General features: G+C 41.8%; 1 protein-coding gene across 1 annotated transcript in view; it reads right to left on the bottom strand.

The window, feature by feature from the left end:
* Nucleotides 1-221: 221 nt before the first annotated feature.
* LOC120026441 (tumor necrosis factor receptor superfamily member 10B-like) overlaps nt 222-27,146 on the bottom strand; it is a 33,500-nt gene continuing 6,575 nt past the window's right edge. Inside the window, exons 2-10 of the mRNA XM_038971304.1 lie at nt 12,534-12,705; nt 11,264-11,395; nt 7,626-7,737; nt 7,222-7,361; nt 6,855-6,944; nt 6,680-6,738; nt 5,771-6,076; nt 5,302-5,338; nt 222-3,242 (exon numbers count right to left, since the gene is read on the bottom strand). Coding sequence (XP_038827232.1) covers nt 2,941-3,242; nt 5,302-5,338; nt 5,771-6,076; nt 6,680-6,738; nt 6,855-6,944; nt 7,222-7,361; nt 7,626-7,737; nt 11,264-11,395; nt 12,534-12,705 — 1,350 coding nt within the window. The 3' untranslated portion in view covers nt 222-2,940. The remainder of the gene's footprint in view (nt 3,243-5,301; nt 5,339-5,770; nt 6,077-6,679; nt 6,739-6,854; nt 6,945-7,221; nt 7,362-7,625; nt 7,738-11,263; nt 11,396-12,533; nt 12,706-27,146) is intronic.

The following is a 27,146-nucleotide window of genomic DNA, read 5'->3' as shown; positions in this document are numbered from 1 at the left end:
ACAGAAGTGTGATTGACTTGGAGTTACATTGTGTTGTTTAAGTGTTCCCTTTATTTTTTTGAGCAGTGTATGTATTTAATACAAGACTCAATCCAGGCTGTATCACATCTGGCCGTGATTGGGAGTCCCATAGGGCTGCGCACAATTGGCCCAGCGTCCTTTTTTACTTAACTGACTTGCCTAGTTAAATAAAATAAAAATACAAAAATACAAAAAGCAAATACAGGATATTTGTACAAACCATTTATTTAAAATTGACATTAAACATACAATGGCTTTGATACATTCGTATCTGAAATCCAGACACAAGCAAACAATTGTCTAAGGGAGAAAATTACTTAAAGAAAACATTTTTGTTCATAAAACATTTACATAGGCAGTATAAACATGTTTTTAAGCTATGCAACGAATAAACAGAAAAGTGTGAGGCTTGTAGTAAAATATGAAAAAGTACAAAGAGAAAAAAAAAAAATATTCTCAAATCAATTGCCAGAGCGCAAACATGATATGAACACCAATTCATAACCCTAACTCCTAAGACTTCATAAAAAAAGCCAAAAGCAGTCTCAAAGGTAATATTGTAACAGAAGGGATGTGCTAAAAAAGGTTGTAGAAAAGCATTATGAAGAAAAAATAAGGTCCCTAGAAATTGATGCAGGCTGGTTTTTCATTGTCTGTCAATAGATGGCAGTGCCAGCACTGTAGCTTCATATCTCAGCTATAAAATATAATGATTTCCTCTTTACATAAGTGTAACCACTAGACTACAGGGAAAAAGGGGCTAAACCAAGTTTAATGTGTCTAACATCATATGCTAGTACTTAGGTCGATTCACCACTTATGGCCTCACTAAGTCTATTCTACACAATTTACTTCACACTTCATTCAGTTCCTTCTGCTTTTAGGTTTTTATTTTTTGTTAATAACTGTATATATGTACATATATATTTGGTGAAGCACATAAATACACTCTTACAAATGTTTGTACAAAGGACGCTACAGGAAATAAACGTGGATTAACTATCCTGAAAAGCTTTCATTCATCTTCTTGTCAGAGCCAAACAATGGGAAGCAATGTGATTTGCGTACCTGTATATACATGTTTGTTGACATGTATAAAGGGGTCCAACTTTGTATCAATACATTAGTAGCCTTTTCACACTACCGAGCCAAACCGAGCAGAGCTGTACTGGACAATGTGAAAAGTACAGTTTGGGTCGCCCCTATAGTGTGAATCAGGCATATTAGTTCAGGCTTGAAAAGTCTGCCCTCTACCACAGAGGGAAAGGCTCACAATAGCCCACAAAGAGATTAAAAACATTATGTTAACAATCACTACAAGAGCCCTAACACAAAACGGACATTATCATGACCACCTTGGTTGAATAAGACACTCTATGTGCAGAAATGGCATATGTAACTATGAACTTCTTTGACCGTATGTGCACTGAACATAGTCTTTGATCAGTGCTCCGGCATCAAGCAGGAAAGTGTTAACCCCAAATGCAGTTCAGCCACTCCTGTCTATTTGATCTCAGTCATGATGCCCTGTAGCTAAATGTAGTCTTGATAATGTAGTAACACATTACTGTGCTCTTTAGTTTTCCAGGGCTGCTTTGTTCAGAATGGCATAAATAATGACACATAATCATCATCCGTTTAAAATAAATATGTCAATGAATGTCAATAAATAAAAAATGATGGAACCTTGAGGGCTCTGAGTATTTTTAGGAACTGTTTAGAAACATTTGACTAACAAAAGAAATAGCTATTGAAATAACTTCCAACAAGTGTCTCACTGGACACACTGGTTGAATCAACGTTGTTTCCACGTCATTTCAATGAAATCACTTGGAACCAAAATGGAATAGACGTTGAATTGACGTCTGTGCCCAGTGGGGTGAGAATGCATTAACACTGAAAAATAAAAGAACTAACAATGCAGTCTATAAAACATTCAGTTTAGTCACTTCTGCATTTACAACTTCCTTGCTCTTACCTGCACTTATACACTTTAAATGAGCCTATGGCACATTTCAATTCATAAACAAATTCTGGAATTTGTAAACAGTATCAAGCTACCGTATGAGACATATTTACACACACATGTAAATATTCAAATGGACCATTTCTAACTGTCGTTAAAACTTCTAATACGGTTATGACTCATATCAATCTGCATTTTCAACCATGATATACAGTATGTTCCATATTTTACTGTAATTTCTTTACAGCGTTGTGCTTAAATGGTCTATCTTTACCTGTAGTTTAAACTTCCTCCTAATATGGGCATTTGTTACCTGTTGCTCTAAACCCTTCATGTGCCAGAGGCCAGTGCATCAAGAAGACGCAGTATCAGTGACAAAAAGCTAGCTAATGCCACTCCTACAAACCAGTGTATGTCCCTGTCCCAGGGGTCAGTATTGGCCTATAAGCCATGTCAGTCTCAGAGAGAAGGGGCTGGGTGTAAAATTATTGAAATCAAAGGTGAGCTTCAGACCCACCCAATCACCTCAGCTTACATCTGACCACAACGGCCGCTAAATTGTGTTGAGGCCATCTCTTAAAATAACCTCAACATCCATCTCCAACTCCTCCATTTAGTTTTAGAAAGTGTTGGCCTATCAAGACCGAATACACCAGGCCATATAGGCCGATTACAGTTGATGTCTTCTTGCAAGACAACAACGTCCATCTCTAAACCCTGCATTAGAGAGTACTGGTCTATAAGCCGAATACACCAAACCATTTTGTCTGATCTTCGGAAGACAACAATGTCCATCTCCAACTCCTCCATTTTATAAGAAAGCACTGGCCTGAGGGCCAAATACATCAGACCATTTAGGCCAATAAGAGTTGACGTTGTCTTTCAACAATGTTTTTAATTTAATCGCAATCCACACACGTCTCCAAGGCAGCGCCACCAGTGGGCTGGGGGTGTCAGGGCGTGTCTGCGTGTTTGTAGTAGCCCCTCTTGATGGCAGCTAAGGCGATGCTCTCAGCGGAGCGCCTCTGGTCCAGGCTGAGAAGGGCCTGGAGCAGGGCGTTGATGTCTGCCTTCAGACCCTCCTTCTGCATCCAGTTCTTCAACAGGTCGTACACCTTGTCGCCAGGAGGGGCTCTCTCTGCCATCTTGATGTGGTTGTCATTGACACCGATGTAGCGGAAGAACTTGTTGTGGATCCGCACATCCAGGCACTCGTCGAAGAGGTCGAAGCTCTTCTTCAGGGATGTCTCCTCTCCTGGGGAGAGAAAGGAGAAGAAGTGTTATCTTGGTTACATCTTTGCTAATTCATTGTTACTGATATCAAAAATAGGGGAGTTTTTCCTGTTTTCCTGACCACCAAGAAAATATGTGCTTTAGTTATAGACAATAAGTAAGGTCCAGACTTTTTTCCTGAACTGGTCACATGGTCAGGAAAAAAACTCCTGCCCTTTATTTTAGAAATCATAACTCTTTATCGTCATTTTTCCTTTTCCTGATGATTTCACTTAAATGAATTACAATTCTTAAGCAGAAAACAATAATATAGCTTTTCTTAAACAATAGATAAAGTAGCTCTGCATCAACTATGATCTGTTCCTGAATCTGTAGCGGTGTGCTTTCCCCGTCACATTTTGTTCATTTTCTAGGCTTTACAATACAGCTCCTTTTTAGCATCTAAATTGTAAATTGTTTCTAACCTCTTAATGCCGGGGAATTAACTCGTAAAGCAATTAACCACTGAATACAGAGCTAACAAGGTTAAACCGTGGAGCCAATAGCAAATAAGTGCTACACACACGCAATTAACTTCAGGCAGAGATAAAAACAAAGCCAAGCTATACTGACTATAGTTCAGTAGCAAAAACTATGCTTTAGCTAAATCACGTATTCCTGTAGTCCCTATTCATTAAATTCATATCCCTATTCATCATAGGATGAATGAGTGACAAAGGACATAAAATCCATATATAAAATCCATCAAATTCATGATTGTTTTGACTTGCTGAGGGCTGACATGAACTCTACATTAATCCATCTCTATGGAGTATATTCAATAAGTCGAAATGCTCAAACCAGGCATATAAAAATGTAACTGATAGACAATATATTTCTATCAGACTGTTCTGTAACAATTCAGTCTTCTGAACAGACCGCAGTCAGGATATGATGAATGTGTTGTTTATGGTGTTTGTGGAACCCCTCCCTACAGTGGTGTAGTGGTGCCTGGAGCAGTGGGTATACTCTCATTTTTCCGAGGCATCCTGTGTGAAAAAATCTATGAGAAACAGTCACATACACTCTGAATGACCTAAAACGATAAATCCCATATTGGTCTTTCACAGTCAGGCCAAACCAAGCTGTACTGTGCAAGTAGGCTTAGATACTGTTAAAACAAATAAATGAGGCTGTCAACAGAGTCAAAATTGTATGTTTTAAGTCCATAACAATGATTGAACCACACCAGGAGACCACTTTTGAGGTCTGGAAAAAATCTAAGAAATGTTGAGTTTTGAGTGTAGTTACCCTTTAATTCAAGTGTGCAGGCACCTAGCACTGTTGTTTGGTTAGCTGTGGTTCTGTTGCACATAAGATGGAGTAGGCAAAATAAATGTCCACTGGATGGATGCAAATAATGATGATGTCATTCTGACAGGTAGGCATAGGCTACTTTGTAGCTAGTTAACATTTAATAAAGAAGGTTTTTAGGAAAGCCTTTCCATCTATCAGAAGACGGTTAGGCCTATCATTAGCACTGCTATATATGTTTCCTGTTCTTTAATTGTTTGACACCTGGAAGTTTTATTTCATATTATGAGGCATGTCTTACCTTGCTTTAAAGTAGCGTATTGTAAAAATCCCACCATAGAAACATGGAGGCAATTATTTGTATAAAGACTTACTCATGCGTTCTCCTGTTCTATTGTTTTTTTGTTTTTTTAAAACTTTCTTTCATTGTCTAGCAGCCAAAGGCATTATGCTAGTCATATTAGCAACACATGATACATTTCTAACAGATATTTCCATCTATTTCTATGAGACCGCTTGCATGTGCAGTGCGCATTTTAGAATGGTGTTTTCCAGCAATTGCAATTTGGAACAAATAAATAATAGTTTATCAACATTTTAAGCTAAACATTCTGTTCCATCAGCCTTATTAATTGATACAACGTATACTTCCACCACACTACTTAAATACGTATCAGTTGGGATTAAGAAGAGAGTATACGCAATGCCCACTGAAAAATCAGTCCACTACACCACTGCCTCTCGACTAGAACCCGGCCCACACTCCAGCTCTGTGCGGGGTCTCTTACCTAGCAGGGGCACCAATCTCTTCTGTAGAGGATCATCCTGAAACACGACAGGAGAAAAAACAAGAGTTAACCACAGTCCTTCTACAGACTACCGGGGACAAAATCCCTTATCTGTTCAGAAATACTGTAAGTAAAATATTATTAGTGTTATGAAAGTCTGCCTTGGTGAAAATTCTCAAACTTGCAATGTGCTATTGTTATTGCACTTCTCAGGATATGTGTCTGCTGCAGGAATGCACAACTCGTCTCCGTGCTCACATGATCTGCTGCTAGCAGGGTATGTTTGGTTTTGTGTCCTAGGCCATACCTATCCTCAGGGTCCCTGTCCCCCAATCCCCCCTGATATCACCCTCCCCCAGCTCACCTCTCTCACAAGGTACCTGTTCTCTTCTAACCTTCTCTGCCCCCATATTCCTCAACATCTCCCTCCCTCCACCGCCCCCCAACCACCTCTCCCTCCTTCTCTCACCCCGGCTGTGGGCTGCAGTCTCTGGGTGGAGGGGCTGTGTCGGGGAGAGCTGCTCGACGAGGCTGCCCCGGCGGTGGGCAAGGCCGACAGACTTGTCTGGGAGGAGCTGGTGGTGTTGGGCAGGCTGTCACCTAGGCCACGGTCCTCGTCCTCCCCCAGGCTCAGGGGAGGGGAGGCCTTGATCAGCCTACCCTGGGTCTCCTGCAGCAAGGGACGTGACTCGGGACGGACCTCCTCTGCTTCTTCCTCCTCCAGGCCGGCGTTCTGGCTGTTTTGTCTCTCCTCTGCTGTGGGTCCACTCTCATCCTAAAAGAGAGAGATTTACATAGAGTGAGAAAGAGAGAGAGAGATCACATTCATCATACATGTAATCATAATTAGTTGATATGGTTCAGGCCGGTGTGACTAATCTTCTGCCAAGACCAGAAATAGTGAGTGACGCATCATTATGACCTTCGACTGTGTCACTTAGCAGATCAAAGTACACTGAGATATTCTGAGAAGATGCATGAAAACAATTCCCCACCGAAGATTCATATACAGCCAACAGACATATACTGATATACACCAGGGATGGTCAACTGGCGGCCCAGCCCCCCTTTTATAGGCCCGCGGATACATTTTTAGGAACTCAGTCAGGATCTCAACTTACTGTTGAGAGTTATAATGGTAGAATACACAAGGTGCAATTTCAAAATTTGGTTGTGCATCAGCAGTTTTTCTCTTGTTATGTCAGTAATTGGCAGTCACTCAATCAGCCCATGTCAGCTAAAAAGTTTAGTCTAGCCAGTTATCTAAACCTGTAGTAATCATGGTCGAATTAATGACCAGGGGCCCCCATTGATTTTGTTAGATAACATAACCCCAATGACATACTGTAACTAAAGGAATAGAGAGGAGAAAACTTACGATGGGAATCTTCACGATCTCATTGGAGTCACAGCGACTGTCTGAACCTGAGAGACAAACTAAAACACATGGAGAATTAGACAACAACCATATCAGACAACCAATCTGCAGTGTTGTGTCAATATGTATTTCAATACACAACGAGTGGCAAGGGACATTTGTTTTTGTTACTCACCTGGCTGAAATGTACATGGCTTCTTGATCCAAAGCCACACACCAATCCCAATGGAGAGGAAGAGCAGGAGCAGAATGACCAATGGCGTAGCTTTTGGGGAGGAGAAATGAGGAAACACAACCAATCAGAATCACACCTTAGACTTGATAGAAACTATGCTTATTTTTCACAATAAAACACCCCATAACCTATGACTTCACTAAAGTAGGAATTTGCGCTCCACTAACAAGCAAGTGTCATGTTATTTAAGCTGAAAAAATATCAGTGTATCAACTATATACAGTTCATTCTGTTTATTTAATCTGTCATCAATAAAAATAGATTCAGAGCCTATAAAACAGATAGCTATAGGCATATGTAGGCCTACCTATGGTCTTTGGTGAGCTGGGGCTGGGGGTGGGGGTGGGGAGGGTAGGAAGGTGGAGGGTAGGTGAGACGTCCAGTTTCCTACACAAAGTGTTGGAAATGGGGGTGCATTTCTTCACCTCCTCCTCCCCCACTTTACACCTAGGAAGACAAGAAAAAGGATTTAGTATTTTATTTTTGAAGGGGCTAGTGCAGTAGACACTTGGTTAAAAATGACATAATGCTAAACAGATCAATTTGTGCGGTCTTGCCAACTCCTTGACAACTCATGGCAATGACAAGAGAAGTTGGCTATAGAGTAAAAACTGATCTGAGACCAGGCTGCTGTTTAGTAGGCCTACAGGGGTGATTTCTGGACTAAATGCGGGTGGTTTTAGTGTTCTAAATGTTTAGGGTGGCACTCACTTGGTACATCTCTTGCAGACCTCACAGGCCTGCTCTGGCACACAGAAGGTGCCTGCTCGACACTGGCACTGGGTGTCTGTGGTTCTGGTACAGGGTACCGTCTTGCTCTGATCTGAAGAGGGAGAGAAAAAAGAGAGAGAGAGCGAGCGTAATTAAGGGCACATTCGTACATTCACTCTGGCTATCTACTCCAATTTCAGAGCACTCATCTGAGTGTCAGAGCGCAGAATAACTGATGAATTTACGAACGCTCAACACCTGCTGAATATGGCCGGTGTCAGTAAACATCAGCAAAACAGCTTAATTAAATTGTTGCCAGCAGCACAGTTACAGTTACCAACGCTCTGGATAACATGAAAACAGCTTATCCAGAACGCTCGGATCAACCCTACTCCTCGGCCAGAGTGTCCAGTGTGTGCTCTAAACGCTCCAAGAGCGAAGCGCTCTGAATTTACACTCTCTGGTACTCCAAAGTGAATTTACGAACGCACCCTAAGTGATAATGCCCGAGAAGCTGGTGTTTGGAGGATATATTGGCATGGGTGTTGTTAGGGCAAACACCGGCTTCGAGGGCATTATCACTTTTACACAACAGGTTTATACAACATATTCAAATAATGTTTGACATATTTTCATTAACGTTATTTTGATGAATTTATTTGTACTATTTCATAATTCCACAAGATATAGTCCCTACACAAATCTAGGGTTGCTGGAGACGCGACCCAGTCGTTCAGTCTTTTTGTTCTGTATCTATGGACGCGACCCAGTCGTTCAGTCTTTTTGTTCTCTATCTATGGACGCGACCCAGTCGTTCGTTCTAAATGTTCCATTGCCATACTGGCTGGCAACGTTCTTATCCCTTGCCTGCTAGCTAGCCAACTACGGCTAACTTACAGTCATCTCAGAAAGTGCAGCCAGAATAACAGAAAAGTAGCTGTATTTGCATTTGTTTAAGTGACATTTATTTGGATACATCCATAACAATAAGCTGATGAGGCGCGATTTCGCCTGGCATAGAAAATGTGCTCACTCGTCAGAACACTGTCGTTCAGAGGAGCTAGCCAACAACACAGCTACAGTAACAATCACTTCAAACTGAAGCTGGAAAGACTGCAAATTAGCTGTGTTTTGTTGTACCTTTAAAAAAAAAAAAAATGTTTTGTATATATCCATAAAAACGCTGCCTGCCTGTCTGTCTCGTCCCAACACGTTCATTTCTATGGGACAGCAGGAGATTGATTTTGAATATTAAAAACATTTAGCAAATGTCTACTGATAAAAACGAAATGTTAGTCTAAAAGAAATGCTTTATATAGTGGAGATCAAAATTAGAAATTGCTTGGCTGGGCTGATGAGACAATGGATTGCGCAGTCAGATGGAACAGAGTAAATAAGCATTTTAACGTCATAGATTTAGCCATTGGCAATTTGTGGAATAGACACTGGCTGGAATGTGGTTTTAACCAATCAGCATTCAGGATTAGAGCCACCCGATTAGACCCACCCACAAGTACTATTATAAACTGTGGTTCAAGCCCTGAATGCTGATTGGGTATGACAAAACATTTATTTTTACTGCTCTAATTACATTGGTAACCAGTTTATAATAGCAATAAGGCACCTCAGGAGTTTGTGGTATATGGCCAATATAGCACGGCTAAGTGCTGTATCCAGGCACTCCGCGTTGCGTCGGGAATAAGAACAGCCCACCCCCACGGGCCTTATTGCTTAAATATACACTACATGACCAAAAGTATGTGGACACTTGGTCGTCAAACATCTCATTCCAAAATGATGGGTATTAATATGGAGTTGGTCCTCCCTTTGCTGCTATAACAGCCTCCACTCTTCTGGGAAGGTTTTCCACTAGATGTTGGAACATTGCTCGCAGTTGAAGTTCCAAATCATCCCAAAGGTGTTCGATGGGGTTGCTGTCAGGGCTCCGTGCAGGCCAGTCAGGTTCTTCTACACCGATCTCGTAATACCATTTCTGTATGGACCTCGCTTTGTGCACGGGGGCATTGTCATGCTGAAATAGGAAAGGGCCTTCCCCAAACTGTTTCCACAAAGTTGGAAGCACAGAATTGTCTTGAATGTCACTGTATACTGTAGTGTTAAGATTTCCCTTCGCTGGAACTACCCCGAACCACGAAAAACAGCCCCAAACCATTATTCCTCTTCCACCAAACTTTACAGTTGGCACTATGAATTGGGGCAGGGAGCATTCTCCTGGCATCTGCCAAACCCAGATTTGTCCGTCGGACTGCCAGATGGTGAAGCGTGTTTCATCACTCCAGAGAACGCTTTCCACTGCTCCAGAGTCCAATGGCGGCGAGCTTTACACCACTCCAGCCGACAATTGGCATTGCGCATGTTGATCTTTGGCTTGTGTGCGGCTGCTCGGCCATGGAAATCCATTTCATGAAGCTCCCGACAAACAGTTCTTGTGATCACGTTGCTTCCAGAGGCAGTTTGGAACTCGGTAGTGAGTGTTGCAACCGAGGACAGATGATTTTTATACGCTACGCGCTTCAGCACTCGGTGGTCCTGTTCTGTGAGCTTGTGTGGCCTACCACTTTGTGGCTGAGCTGTTGTTGCTCCTAGACGCTTCCACTTCACAATAACAGCACTTACAGTTGACTGGGGGAGCTCTAGCAGGGCAGAAATTTGACAAACTGACTTGTTGGAAAGGTGGCATCCTATGACGGTGCCACGTTGAAAGTCACTGAGCTCTTCGGTAAGGCCATTCTACTGCCAGTATTTGTCTATGGAGATTGCATGGCTGTGTGCTTGATTTTATACACCTGTTAGCAATGGGTGTGGCTGAAATAGCCGAATCCACTAATTTGAAGGGGTGTCCACATATATTTGTATATATATATATATATATATATATATATATATATATATATATATATATATATATATTGTATCATACATTCAATAATTTAGGTAACAGTTTATTTTCAGTTCTGTTTCAGATGGTATATATTACTAAGTTATTATTACTAATCTTTCTAATGTTTACTGTGAGATATGTATGTATACTGATGTACATATTAAAGCTCTTTCACAGCACAAAACATGTCCCTTCCCTGTAACAGTTATCTCCTTTCAGTGGGTCAGGCCTTTCACATGGCACAAAGACACACCGAACTCCTTTGCAAGGTAACTTACGCACACACACACACACGACTCTCCTGAGACAGGTAACACACACTCTGCATTCAGTACGTGTGAAAAAAACAAAGACAGGCACACCCTCGTACGCCATGTAATACCACTGTATCAAATGATCATGGAGCTTTGAGGACAGGGAGAAAGCAACCATGTATTCTTCTGCACTCTCTGGAACAAAAGTCTATCAAGCTAAACTGTGAATGCCCAATGCTCCATGTGTAGACTCCCGGAATTGGTGTCTACCTTGGTTAATAGTTTATGAATTGGCAACAGATACAAGAGAGAGACATTGTGGTTAGCTAATAGCTAACTTCATGTGAAATGGAGAGTCTCTTCTTCTAACGACACAAACTTGTTGTAAGACAGTTCTTTACGGACAGCTAAAAGAGGCCAGGTAACAGGTAACTGTTTGTCCTTTTACAGGACTACAAATAAACAGCAGAGGACTTCATTACCCTTGCGGCAGTGCGTGCAGGGCAGGCAGTGGTTCATCCCGTTGGAGTGTTCTGTGTAGGTGTGGCCGTGATGACAGAGCAAGCATCTCCCCTGCTCCATGTCCCGGTCACACGCCCTGCCCACGAACGTACCTGTCCATCAATAAACCCATCAATCAATACAAGTTTTACAAACAGAAATAGTCTGTTATAGCCTGTTTATTTGTTTGATTAATACTTAACAATAACCTTATTGAGGTCAAAATACATATTTAGCCTGAAGCATTTCTTCGAGTAAGACAAAGGGGTGGTGTGCTTGTGTGTGTTGTGATGGTGGTAGAGTGTATGCATGTGTGTGTGCTTTTCCTATGTCTAATACTGGAACAGAGACACGTAGCCATGGCATATGCAAACTATATACTACTGCAGTGGTTTTGCGTCTACTTTCTTGGTTGTGATGTAACATTAGCACTTTTCCCGCCCCGTTCACGCATGACATGCTTTAGGCACCTGATTATCATGTGTTTAGAGAAAAGACCGATACTATCACACCCAAAAGAGAGAGAGCGATAGAGGGAAGGAGAGAACGTGAGAAATGTACAGAGGAAAAGCTTGAAAAGTTAATTGGCATTCCTGACTAACTAGCTAGATAGAGGCAGCGCAGTCTGTCTCTCTGCCTTTTCCTATCTGACTGACCTAAAAAGGTCCAAACGGGTCTCTGCCTTTTCCTATCTGACTGACCTAAAAAGGTCCAAACGGGTCATCTAATTGGAAATAGCAATAGCTTGTTAGCAGTAGCCTGCTAGCAATGGTGCTAGTGTTGCTATAATATCCATGGCTCATTCCACAGCGCTGGCATCAGTAACGCAGTGGTTAGGTTTTAATGGGACTATTTCAACTAGTAACACAACTTTTAAAAGAAACCCTACTCCCTCCCTTAATGTTTACTACTGGGTGTTGTTACAGAGCCTGGGTTGGGTTCCCTGCCGCTAGCTTGGGCATAGGTTCTGTTCTGCTCTGCTATCCTCACATAGTTGGCATGACTCAAATAATGTTTGAGTCAGAGTAATGAGTTCCCTCCTCTCCGGAAGGCCTGTTGATAATGTATCATAAGGACTGGTTCTAGCTTGGGTTCTATGTTTTGTTTATAAAGTGTGATTCTAGTTCTGGTTCCGGGGATCAGGTTCTAGTAGCTCTGATTCTGCTGGCCTGTACTGATAGCCTGGCAGTGTATATAACCAAAGTTCTCGCTTGGGTTCTAGATCAGGTTTTGGGCCTGGGTTCTCCTTACCGGCCTGGCAGTTGAGGCAGCAGAGGTCCTGATGGAGGTACTGCTGGTTCTCCAGACAGGTTTTGTGTCGCTGCGTTCGGTTCCTGTCATCGCCGGACCACTGGGCCGCCAACACGCCACTGAGCTCCGCCCCACAGCACGCCAGCCCTGAGCACAGCAGGAACACCACCACCTAGAGGAGGCAGGGATGGATAAAGTTTAATTTACTTATTTAACCTTTAGTTAACCAGGCAAGTCCATTAAGAACACATTCTTATTTACAATGACGACCTGGAAAGGGCAGTGCAGCAAGAGAGAGAGTGAGAGAAAGAGTGGGAAAGAGAGAGAGATTGCTCCCATTCATATCATACAGGAGGGAGAGGTTCACATTACCAGTCTATATAAACACTCACTCGCCCACCCGCATGGGAGCGGGGAGAGAAGAGAGTTTATATTCTCATAAGAAACCGTGTGTGAGCAATCTGGGTCCTAATATGAACCACCTGATCTGAACATCTGCAGAGGAAAGCCAATTAGGAGAGCAGGCTGGAGTTAGAAAACAACCTAACATGTGTATGTATGCAGAGTTTACACCATATACTGATGTTAAATGTTGAATTAAGGCCATTCAATACAGTTGTTGAAGTAGGATTCTAGGCATGTTGAATGGCCAGGTCACGTGGTATCACTGTTCTGGGGTTCAGAGAAGATCCCAGGGATAAAAACATAAAAGTTCAAAACAGATTTTTTTTTTTTTTTTTTTATTTTTTTTTAAATGTGGTGGAGTGCAATACCATTCTATTCAATAATATCGGATTTTAAACCAGCAAAAATATAAATATGTATACTGTGCATAGATTTTTTTTAAATTACACATACACAGACAGACACTTCAAACAGATAGTTCAAAGCGTATCCAAACAATTTCAATCTATTCAAAATGTCATTTTGGTTAAATACATTGTCTTGGACAACCATAATCCTCTCTAGTGAGGAGACAATGGGGATTGATAGGGTATCCTATAGCTAAAGCTAGCATGTTGCTGCCCATATCAGATGTGATCCCAGTAATCCATTCATGTGCTGGATAATAACAGGGCTTGTATGGATGGGGGGGACAGAGTAGAATACAGCGGAGCACTTTAGTGTGGCCCAAAGGCACCGGTGTTTGTTCACACGCCTTTTCACCTCGTCACCGTGAGAAGGTCCTATTCACCGGCAAACAACACACTTTAGTACCTCTACATCAAATGACCCACATTCTTAAAACCCCAGCGCTTTGACTGGGCCGACATGCGACACCACCACGAAGCCCCTTGGAAGCAATGCGACACCTCCTCGTGTAAATGAGCGGCCTAGTTTTGGTAGGTTTTGTCTCTCTCTCGTGGACCCCACCGTGCCCCACCACCCTCCCACCCCCATAACTGGCACACAGCGCTCAGTTCAATCTAACCCACAATATTTACACAATAGCTCTTTTATTTTTCCCATGGTCAAATAACATAACGTATTGAAATCACAGATTTCTGGTACTATATTTTTTTTTTAGTAATCCAGTTAAAGGTAGAGTTCCAGTTTTCAGAACAAGTCTTTGTGTGCATGGGGAGTAGTTTGTAAACAAAGACAGTGGATGAACATAGCGACTACTCAAATGGTGGGTTACATGGAATTCCTGGGAAACCAGTGGAGTTGACTCCTGACAGACTGCAGTTGACTTGTGTAAGACTACAGTAGAGTTGACTCCTTACAGACTGAAGTTGACTCCTGACAAACAGACTTGACTCCTGAGTCTAAGCTCCTGTCGTTCCTCACTTGGATCTGTGGAAGGCGGCCATGCCTTGTTGTTCACAGGGAGTTTCCTGGCCGGTGCAGCGCTGCTGTGCACCCGCCGAGCCTTTTGCTGGCTCTCTCCTTCTCCCCCCTCCCACCCCCTCTCCCCGCTCTCTCTGCTCACGTCAGACTTTCCACAGACACGGGGAGGCAGAGCGAAGGGGCCGACGACCAGGAGAGCACTCACAATCACACCATTTAGCTTTATCCAAACATAGTGAGAGAGAAGAGGCAAAGAGAGGGGGGAGTGAGAGAAAGAGGGGGCAGAAAGAGATAATGACAGAGAAGGGGGCAAGAGGAAAAGATAGAGGGGTTAACAGCTTGTGAGATTGTACAGAGGGAGTTTAAGAGTTGAATGTGTGACTGTGAGGGAGGGGAGAGGGGGGAAAGCAAAGGACTGAGGCCGTGTGAAAAAGAAGGAGAAGGGAAAACGACAGCATGCATGTGTGCATTTTGCATTTGTGAAAGAGGGAAAGATAGAAAAAGGAGAAAAGCACAACCAGGGAAGAGGGAGGAGAGATTGAGCCGTGCATTGGAAGCACACTATAGACAAGAGAAGTAGTGAAACCATGACGAATCCCACAAACAGTAATCAGGCTTGCTTAGCCATGTAACCATGGTTATGTTCCCAATCAAAAGCCTGAAGGGTATACTACAAAGCCGGATCAATGAGTTAGCCCTCTAACTTTGATAAACAAGCAGAAATAACTAGATTTTTGGTTAATTAAGAAAGCTAAACTTTTTGGTTGTTGAGTCATTTAGACCACGACCATTTCAAGCTTATCCCCCCCAGAAATGTTATTTCAGAATTTTTAGGCAAGTTAGATAGCTAACTCCTTGATCCTACTTTAGTAGTATACCCCTCAGGTGGCTACTGGAAAATACACACACACACACACACACACACACACACACACACACACACACACACACACACACACACACACACACACACACACACACACACACACACACACACACACACACACACACACACACACACACACACGAAGGGCTGCTGAGCAGTGACATAACATCCTGTCTGAGTGCATTCCTGGGCCTGTGGATCACTAGATTCCTCCATGCAGCAGCCATCCCAACCTCACAGACAAACCTGTTCTTGTCTCAGCAGTTTACAGGCGCCCCAAAGAGGAAAAAGGTCACTTTATGGGGAGGAGGAATATCTAACAATGGAATTTTCCCATTGAGCCATGGCCATTAAAAAGAGAGAGTTTCTTGTGTGACTGAGGTTTGCTCAAGTGTTTGAATTGGGGAAAAACTCTGTCTATTCTGCTTAATGACTTCCATATTGTACAGTAAGTTCTTGGTATGAAACGGAGTAGTAGACATACATATTATTCAGTATTGAGTTCTAAATGCAGACAATTTAAATTATGCCTCAGAACCTGATCGACCAACATTACAGCTACCTGTACACTTGACTACAGGCCTTACCACTTTTCACACACCTTTTGTGTACCTGCCTGCACTTTCATGTCACACTGGTTATTTCCTTGTAGTTACTAGGGCTGGGCGTTAACCAGATTTTCATATCATCATACCGCCCTTCTCTCATTCCGGGATTTACGGTATTACCGGTTTAGTACACAAGGGGTGCCCAAAAAATCCCACAAAAAAGCCCATTGGGCATCTATTAAATAAAGGTAAAATAAATATTACCAAAATGCTAATTCTGTGCTTCAGTTGCACTTTTCCACATGGAGGAGAATTAACAAACGGGGCATTCTATCAGCAGACAGCGCTACTTTTCTCCAGTACCTTTCGGTGTAGCCTACTTTTCTCAGGTAAAATGCAAGGTTAACTTTAAGCAAAACATTAGGAAATGTAGCTGGCTTTCTATGATGAATATTAGACATATAATGGCCATGTATCGTTTTTTTACAAAAAAATAGCGTTGCACTTCTGTTGTCATCTGATGAAAATGAAGCTATTTTCTGCCAAATGTGCACTCATGTATTTTCTGTGAAGGAAAACTATAGTTGCATGACCCTAATCACTCTATTGAAGCAAAAAACACTGTTGACTTTCAATATAAAACACGACCCCTGTCAATACACAGCTGGACTCCACTGCTCCTGCTTTCTCCGTTCCGCTATCTACAAACAAACGCGTGACTGGCTCAACTGTTCTGGGGAACGATGGTAAGCTTCATAATGTACCATAATGTGACAGGTAAATTGAAGAACGCAATCAGCTTTATTTCCTAACGTATTGCACAAGTTGACTGCAGGTATTTACTTAAAAAGTAGCTACAAATATGAAAATGTATTGAACATTTTTCAAGAAATCATTTTAAATGGTATTGGCCTGATTATGTAAACACTGGGCAGTACATGCATGCACAGACACAGACACAGACACAGACACAGACACAGACACACACACACACACACACACACACACACACACACAAACACACACACACACACACACACACACACACACACACACACACACACACACGATTGGTTAACTATTCTTGTGGGGACCAAACAATTAATTCCCATTCAAAATTCTATTTTCCATAACCCCAAATCCCTAACTCTAAACCTATACCCTAACCCTAACTCTAACCCTAACTCTAAACCTATACCCTAACCCTAACTCTAAACCTATACTCTAACCCTAACTCTAACCCTAACTCTAACCCTAACTCTAACCCTAACTCTAACCCTATACCCTAAGCTTAAAATAACCTTTTTCTTTGTGGGGACCGCTGAAATGTCCCCACTTGTCCGAATTTTCCTTGTTTTACTATCCTTGAGAGCGCTTCTGGTCCCCACAAGGATAGTAAAACCAAACACACGCTTGCGTGCGCACACACACACATGCGCGCACACACACTGAGACAAACACACACACTCTTAGACCAGCCACAATGTGGTAGAGTTTCATAAGGAAGAGGACCGGAGTGGCCACCTTAACCTCAGTGCTGAAAAAGAGCCCTCCAAGTCCTAAAGCCACAATCCCTGGTCTCTGGCAGCCCACCAATACTAAATACTCAAGTGTAGTACAGTACAGCAGACATCCTGGCCTGCACATGGCAGAGAGAGAGAGGCAAAGAGAGAAACAGAGAAAGATAGAGAGCGAGAGAAAGAAAGAGAGCGAGAGAAAAAGAGAGAGAGCGAAAGAAAGAGAGAGCGAGAGAGAGAGAATGAATGGACTGCAGCCTTTGTGAGCCTCACTGTCCCCCAGTCCGGTGGCAGTTACTCTCATCCAGTTCCTGTCATTGCCAGGGGTACTTCCAAATTGCCCTGGAACACTCGACATATGCCACTGTGTACACTGAAGTTGTATTTATTACTGAATGACAGGACCCCCTTTCAGCTGAGCAGGTTATCAATGTGGCATTTAGAGGGTTTTATTCCGCTCCTGTGGGTCGTACAGTGAGCCTCATTATCTCAGGAGAGTGGGGGGTGGGGAAACACACACACACACACACAGCAGAGGGGTCAAGTCAGAATGTACTTTATTTGATATAAAACAGATGATTTCAATCAGAGCCATATCTGATAAGGAGCAGCAGGCTGTACCTCATTACACCCCTGGGGAGTGGGACCCTGACCCTCGTCTGTATCCCGATCATGCCTTTCCCATTAGCCACTCATCCATTATCTGGGAGGGAAATACGTGTTAGTGGGGATACTGTACACCCATCCGTTCAGATTAACTGGACAGGCGGATGAAGAAAACAGGCCCCGATATGGAGGTTCAGATTAGTGAAGGAAAGTACTGCTAAGAACAAGGTAGGCTGAGATAGAAACACAGTGAGTGCAGAGACACTTAAGGGGTTAGTTCACGCCAAAATCACAGTTTGACAGATGTTTTGAAATTGAAAAAGTTGACGTTAAGTTAAGTAGTTTATTGTGGGTCAATTGCTTATACTAACTATATTAGGTCAGTTTTACAACTTCCTGAGGAACTACAGTGCCTTTAGAAAGTGTTCACACCCCTTGACTTCTTCCACATTTTGTTGTGTTACAAGGTGGGATTAAAATGGATTTAATTCTCATTTTTGTCAACGATCTGCACAAAATACTCTGTAATGTCAAAGATGACGAAGAATTCTAACATTTGTAAAAATATATATATAAAATAAAACTAATATATATTGATTACATAGTATTCAATCCCCTGAGTCAATACATGTTAGAATCACAGTTTGTAAGCAATTACAGCTGTGAGTCTTTCTGGGTAAGTCTCTAAGAGCTTTGCATACCTGAACTGTAAAATATTTGCACATTATTATTTTGAAAATTCTTCAAACTCTGTCAAGTTGGTTGTCGATCATTGAGACACAGCTATTTTCAAGTCTTGGCATAGATTTTCAAGCTGATTTAAGTCAAAACTGTAAGTAGGCCACAAGAACATTCAATGTTGTCTTGGTAAGCAAATCCAGTGTATATTTGGCCTTTTGTTTTCCTCTAGGATTTTGTCTGTGTTAGTCCTATTCCATTTATTTTTATCCTGAAAAACTCCCTAGTCCTTGCTGATGACAAGCATACCCATAACACGATGCAGCCACCACCATGCTTGAAAATATGAAGAGTGGTACTCAGTGATTTGTTGTGTTGGATTTGCCCCTCAGGACATAAAGTTAATTTCTTTGCCACATTTTTAGCACTTTTACTTTAGTGCATTATTGCAAACAGGATCCATGTTGTGGAATATCTTTATTCTGTACAGGCTTCCTTCTTTTCACTCTGTCATTTAGGTTAGTATTGTTGAGTAACTACAATGTTGTTGATCCATCCTCAGTTTTCTCCTATCACAGCCATTAAACTCTGTAACTGTTTTAATGTCACCACTGGCCTCATGGTGAAATCCCTGAGCAGTTTCCTTCCTCTCCGGCAACTGAGTTAGGAACAACGCCCGTTTCTTTGTAGCGATTGGGTGGACACACCCTCCAAAGTGTAATTAATAACTTCACCATGCTCTTCTTTATTATTTATTTTTACCTATCTACCAATAGGTGCCCTTCTTTGCGAGGCATTGGAAAATCTCCCTGGTCTTTGTGGTTCAGTCTGTGTCTGACATTCACTGCTCGACTGAGGGACCTTACAGATGTGTGGGGTACAGAGATGAGGTAGTCATTCAGTTCTCTCAATCTCTTCATTCAAAGACTCAATCATGGACACTTTTACGGACAGTTGTGGCTGCTTTGCGTGATGTATTGTTGTCTCTACCTTCTTGACCTTTGTGCTGTTGTCTGTGCCCAATAATGTTTGTACCATGTTTTGTGCTGCTACCATGTTATGTTGCTACCATGCTGTGTTGTCATGTGTTGCTGCCTTGCTATGTTGTTGTCTTAGGTCTCTCTTTATGTAGTGTTGTCTCTCTTGTCGTGATGTGTGTTTTGTCCTATATTTATCAGGAATCAAGGTAAGACCCAGGTGCAGACTGTCGAGGTAACAATGTCTATTGTCGCAACAGGGTCAGGCAAAGACAGGTCAAGGCAGGCAGGGGTCGAAGATCCAGGGTAAGGCAAAGGTACAGGACGGCAGGCGGACTCAGGGTCATGGACAGGCAGAGTTCAGTAATCCAGAGGTGGAGCAACGATATAAGACGGCAGGCAGACTCAGGGTCAGGGACAGGCAGAGTTCAGGCGGGCGGGTACAGGGTCAGGACAAGCAGAGGTCAAAAACCAGGGGGATGAGGAAAGAGAGGCTGGGAAACAATAGGAGCTGACAGAAAAACGCTGGTTAGCTTGAACGAAAAAGACGAACTGGCAACAAACAGACAGAGAACACATGTATAAATACACAGGGGATAATTGGGAAGAGGGGCAACACCTGGAGTGGGGTAGAGACAAGCACAAGGATAGGAGAAACTGATCAAGGATTGACAATATTTATTTATTATGGAATTTTAATCCCAGCCCCCGTCCCCGCAGGAGGCCTTTTGCCTTTTGGTAGGCCGTCACTGTAAATAAAAACGTGTTCTTATCTGACTTGCCTAGTTAAATAAAGGTTAAATAAAACCATGTTAAACTATGTTAAACACTATTATTGCACACAGAGTGAGTCCATTCAACTTATTAAGCAAATTTTTACTCCTGAATTTACACATGTAAAGTGTTAGTCCCATGTTTCATGAGCTGAAATAAAAGATCCCAGAAATTGTCCATATGCACAAAAAGCTTATTTCTCTCAAATGTTGTGAACAAATTTGTTTACATCCCTGTTAGTGAGCATTTATACTTTCCCAAGATAATCCATCCACCTGACAGGTGTGGCATATCAAGAAGCTGATTGAACAACATGATCATTACACAAGTGCACCTTGTGCTGGGGGCAATAAAAAGGCCACTATAAAACGTGCAGTTTTGTCACACAACACAATGCCACAGATGTCTCAAGTTGAGGGAGCGTGCAATTGGCATGCCGACTGCATGAATGTCCACCAGAGAAGTTACCAGAGAATTTTATGTTAATGTCTCTATTATAGGCCGCCTCCAACGTCGTTTTAGGGAATTTGGCAGTATGTCCAATCGGCCTTAAAACTGCAGACCATGTGTAACCATGCCAGCACAGGAACACAAGCATTTCGCTACACCAGCAACAACATCTGCTAAATATGTGTATGCGACCAATAGAATTAGATTTGATTAGACAATTCTGGGAGGTGAAAATGTCCCAGTTCTTCAATGGCCTGCATACTCACCAGACATGTCACCCATTGAGCATGTTTGGGATGCTCTGGATCGACGTGTTTCAGTTCCCGCCACTATCCAGCAACTTCACACAGCCATTGAAGAGGAGTGGGACATTACAAAGGCTACAATCAACAGCCTGATCAACTCTATGTAAAGGAGTTGCGCTGCATGAGGCAAATGGTGGTCACACCAGATAATGACTGGTTTTCTGATCCACACCCCTACTTCTTTTTTTATGTATCTGTGACCAACAGATTCATATCTTTATTCCCAGTCAGGTGAAATCCACAGATTAGGGCTTAATTATTTATTTAAATTGACTGATTTCCTTATATGAACTGTAACTCAGTCAAATCATTAAAATTGTTGCATGTTGCGTTTATATTTTTGTTCAGTGTATTTACGCTTGCCATAACAAAGGGGTTGAATATTTATTGACTCAAGACATTTCAGCTTTTCATTTTTTATTAATTTGTACACATAAAAAAACAAACATAATTCCACTTTGACATAATGTGGTATTGCTGTGTGTAGATCATTGACACAAAATCTAAATTTAATCCATTTTAAATTCAGGCTGTAACACAACAAAATGCAGATTAAGTCACGGGATGTGAATACATTCTGAAGGCACTGTATATTACAGGTCGAAGTCGTCACTCGAGGCAACATTCAAGTATTACTCATCTCACTCACTCACTAAGAGATTCCAAAGTACCTGACTCAGAACAAGACACATTGTGGTTTGCATCTTGATTTACTGAAAGCCCAAAACTGAAAGGCAACTTGTACTTGTTTTTTGTTTTAGGTTTTCAGTTTGACTGTTATTCAAGATACAAACCACAACTTATCTAGTTTTTAGTCTGTTCAGACTCTTGCACTCTTTTCTTTCCTACCGGTATAACCATGTAAATAATAGGTAACCTTCAATACCATTAGTAAAAACACTGCCCTGTAGCCAAATGTACAATACTGTATATCATTACATGTCTAACTGATAGTGTGCACCCATATACTAGCAACATTCCTCATGGCAGTGTATCATTTTGAAATGCATCCTTTGATGTTTTGATGACACACCACTCTTTTAGTTTACTTTCTCTCCCTCTTTACATCTGGACATTTCTAAATGAAAGTGTGTTAAATTGACTCACATTACTCTTGAGTAAGCCCAAATTAGATACTTGACCATTCAAACCCACATAGATAACCCTGACAAGATGCTGAAAGTAAACTCTTCTTCTACTTGAGAGATAAATCCAGAATATCTTTTGAAGCTGGGAGGAGAAGACATGCTCTAGTTATATGTCTTTCAGTAATAAACCAGAGTGACATACTGTATACGTACTTCTTCTGTGGTAGGGGTCTGGGGTATGGTACATCACAGCTTGTACCATTACCAACAAGTCACTCACCCACCACAGCTGCATTCTTTATCAGACACTATCGCATACCATTACGATATTTGTTGGGGGTAAGAGTGTGTGGCTTTATGTTATATACTGCACAGACAAATACAGTGCAGTACATAAAGCCCCTCAAAAACACCAATAACCACAAAACACATAAGCATGCACAGTCGCACAAACACACACATGATGTAAACACATACACGACACGATGCCACCAAAATTCAATGCCACACATACAGTATCCACCATCAGACGCGCATGCAGACACACGGACACAGCGTATCAGTAGGGAGCATGTGAAACGGTGCGTCCCCCTCCTCCCAGGGTGTACAGGAAGGCCCAGACAATGCCGAGGCTTCATGCCGGGTTCAGCTCCACACTGCACTCTCTCTCAATGGCTAGTCCTAGTCCTCCTAGTCCAAGCCTGGCCCGGGCCGAGAGCCACTAGGTCGTATCCGCTCTGGCAGTTATTTTTAACTCAAGGAAGCCACAGCTCCAAGACACACACACTCAGTTTCCTCATCGGAGTAGGGTTCACTGATTACTGTGCCATAGCACAGTGTGTGTACTGTACGTGTGTGTGTGTGTGTGTGACACTGGGTTACAGTGTGTGACAGGTTAGGTTAGTTGACTTTTACCTTCGTACAAAAGGTAGACAACAACCTTTGTGAATTTCCTGCTCAAAGTCAAACAGTTGTGGTTGCTAACACAACTGACAATGATGCCCTGAGTGACCACAATACATCTGACTTAGTGCCTTGATGAAGTGTGAGAAAGAAGTGGGCTGAAATATCTAAGAGCTGTGGTAAAGAGTCAAACCAGTGTCCTTTAGTTAACGACTCTTTATGTTTCAACACATCCAGTGTGCGTACCAGTATGTGCATGCATGTGTGTGGTGGGAGTTGGGGGCAAGGGGGAATTCTGTGAGGTTTATTGTTGCGTAGCTTTACACAAAAACATTGACCTGAAAAGGTCCTTTCAAAATCACCCTCTTGTTGAGTAGGAGTTTGACCTAGGGCTGGGTGATATGTTGAATGTATTTGCACGATTTTCCAAATGCCTGTGTCGCAAGAATCTAGGTTTTGTAATTTTTAATTTTTATGAGCGTTTATGTCCGTTTGTTCTCATATTGTATTTTTGGTCTTGTCTCATTCGATCCTCTGTGCTGTGTGCACCTCCACATTCACACCAGATATCTGTATACAGTTGAAGTCCGAAGTTTACATACACTTAGGTCATTAAAACTCGTTTTTCAACCACTCCACAAATTTCTTGTTAACAAACTATAGTTTTGGCAAGTCGGTTAGGACATCTACTTTGTGCATGTTGTTTACAGACAGATTATTTCACTTATAATTCACTGTATCACAATTCAAGAAAGGTCAGAAGTTTACATACACTAAGTTGACTGTGCCTTTAAACAGCTTGGCAAATTCCAGAAAATGATGTAATGGCTTTAGAAGCTTCTGATAGGCTAATTGACATAATTTGAGTTAATTGGAGGTGTACCTGTGGATATATTTCAAGGCCTACCTTCAAACTCAGTGCCTCTTTGCTTGACATCATGGGAAAATCAAAATAAATCAGCCAAGACTGAATTTTTTTTGTGGAACTCCACAAGGCTGGTTCATCCTTGGGAGAAATTTCCAAACGCCTGAAGGTACCATGTTCATCTGTACAAACAATAGTACCCAAGTATAAACACCATGGGACCACGCAGCCGTCATACCGCTCAGGAAGGAGACGCGTTCTGTCTCCTAGAGATGAACGTACTTTGGAGCGAAAAGTGCAAATCAATCCCAGAACAACAGCAAAGGACCTTGTGAAGATGCTATAGCCACAGTAAAACGAGTCCTATATTGACATAACCTGAAAGGCCGCTCAGCAAGGAAGAAGCCACTGCTCCAAAACCGCCATAAAAAAGACAGACTACGGTTTGCAACTGCACATGGGGACAAAGATCATACTTTTTGGAGAAATGTCCTCTGGTCTGATGAAACAAAAATAGAACTGTTTGGTCATAATGACCATCGTTATGTTTGGAGGAAAAAGGGGGAGGCTTGCAAGCCGAAGAACACCATCCCAACCGGGAAGCACGGGGGTGGCAGCATCATGTTGTGGGGGTGCTTTGCTGCAGGAGGGACTGGTGCACTTCACAAAATAGATGGCATCATGAGGTAGGAAAATGATGTGGATATATTGAAGCAACATCTCAAGACATCCGTCAGGAAGTTAAAGCTTGGTCGCAAATGGGTCTTCCAAATGGACAATGACCCCAAGCATACTTCCAAAGTTGTGGCAAAATGGCTTAAGGACAACAAAGTCAAGGTATTGGAGTGGCCATCACAAAGCCCTGACCTCAATCCCATAGAACATTTGTGGGGAGAACTGAAAAAGCGTGTGCGAGCAACGAGGCCTACAAACCTGACCCAGTTACACCAGCTCTGTCAGGAGGAATGGGCCAAAATTCACCCAACTTATTGTGGGAAGCTTGTGGAAGGCTACCCAAAACATTTGACCCAAGTTAAACAAGGGAATGCTACCAAATACTAATTGAGTGTATGTAAACTTCTGACCCACTGGGAATGTGATGAAAGAAATCAAAGCTGAAATAAATCATATAAATATATAAATATTTATATATATTATAAATATAAATAAACTATTATTCTGACATTTCACATTCTTAAAATAAAGTGGTGATCCTAACTGACCTAACACAGGGACTTTTTACTAGGATTAAATGTCAGGAATTGTGAAAAACTGAGTTTAAATATATTTGGCTAAGATGTATGTAAACTTCCGACTTCAACTGTATAATGACGAGATGCCCATCTCTGGCCTAACAATGGAAGTCGTTGTACCAAAGGCGGGAAAAAATAAGCCCATAGGTCCTAAATAAGCCCATAGAAACGCAATGGACTTATTTTGGACAGATTTTAGCGAGAGTGAAACCTCTTCCTTCGCCTCTTCCTCTATGGTTTACACACACACACCAAGCCCCTCCCCTGCCTCTTGCGCCAACAAAGTTGAAAGATCACATCTTCATCTCTGACAAGCGGTTTCAACTCGCTATTTGCATTTGAGGTTTGGTCCAACAGAAATCGGTCCTATGGACACCCCGAAACACACTGAGAAATTATTTTACTGTAAGAGGATGTTCACTTTTCTAACGAGACCCTTTTACATCTCAACTACTCAAATTTAGTGCAGAGCATACACTACTAAAATGAGAGTATCAATGAACATTGATTCTGGAAAATGAATGCTCAGTTTGCACGGCATTGGGGTATCATGTACCACTAGCAGCATTTTAGCCAAATACTGTTATACTAGCTGTCTAGTCTGTGTTTAATAAATGTGCAATACGCATAAAACACAATTCTAAAAAGGAATTGGCAACTCCTTCTCATTCTGAGAAATAAGGTAGGCCACTTGATTTCAACATCAAGGCAAGGTTGGCTACTTTGAAGAATCTAAAATAGAAAATATAGTTCGATTTTTTTAAACACTTGTTTGGTTACTACATGATTCCATGTGTGTTATTTAATAGTTGATGTCTTCACAATTATTCTCCAATGTAGATAATAGGAAAAAATTAAGAAAAACCTTTGAATGAGTAGGTGTGTCCAAACTTTTGACTGGTACTGTATATATTGTGAACAAAAAAATAGAGATATAATTTTAGTCCGTATTGCCCAGCCCTAGTTTTACCTTCTGTGAAACTAGCTTCACGGTAACACTGTAGATAGCCAACTTAATGCCACCTAATAGCTTGAGTGTAACATTTTGTTATTTTTAGAGCAGAGTTAAGTTCATTTCAACCCATGTATTGAATTTGACCAAGTTAGAAAGGAATGACACAGCTATTGGTAGGCTGTTGGAGTGTGGAGCGAGATAGAGAGAAGGGAAGACGGAGAGAAAGAGAAGAGTGACTCACTCACAGATCTCTTTAGAGAGTCCATTACCTTGTTCCAAAGACAATCACATTAGTGCCATAACAGGGTGTCTCCAAATAAAAAGCTCTTTGAAGCCACTGGATAGTTTATAGTCTTATCCATAAAAATTCAGACTGTGTGTCTGGTCCAATAGGGCCTAAGTGACCATCTCAACGTGTGATTTATGTCTTTGTAAACACTATCCCACCCTATGGACAAAGGTTGGGGCGCGTTTAACATCCTCTGAACATTTTTGCGTTATTTGGTATAAGATCTGAGAGGGAAAAATACATAGAGGACTTGGCAGGGTTGTGAGACACCTTTGAGGCAGTTCGAACTCAAATTTCAAACAGAAGTGTGGCAACTGTCAATGATAGGACAGATGATAGGTAGTGTTCCGGATGTCTGTGTTCAGACTGGTGATAATTCAGACATCAAACTGTCTGACTTTTCTTGAATGCACTTTAGTTGAACTAGTAGTCAATGAAATGCATTCTTTTCACAGTAAATCACTGAGCTATAGGAGGTTAATGAATCTCAAAGAAACAACCATGTAGTTAATGTTATTATTATCTAGTTACCATTTTACTAAGTAATTTCTTAGTAAATACCTAGTAACTGATGTACCATGAAATAAAGTACAAGGTTCACTATCTGTGTTCCATGAGTAAGAGGTAATCCTGACAGAATTGCTGGATAACAACTGCATCAAACAGATAGGTCTAGGTCTCATAATGAACACTAATGTGACAGAGCTACACATTAATCTAACATCAAT

Source organism: Salvelinus namaycush, chromosome 31 (genome assembly GCF_016432855.1).
Source record: "Salvelinus namaycush isolate Seneca chromosome 31, SaNama_1.0, whole genome shotgun sequence".
NCBI lineage: Eukaryota > Metazoa > Chordata > Actinopteri > Salmoniformes > Salmonidae > Salvelinus > Salvelinus namaycush.
Note: the sequence above shows the minus strand (reverse complement) of the source record. Positions and strands in the feature narration are given on the sequence as shown.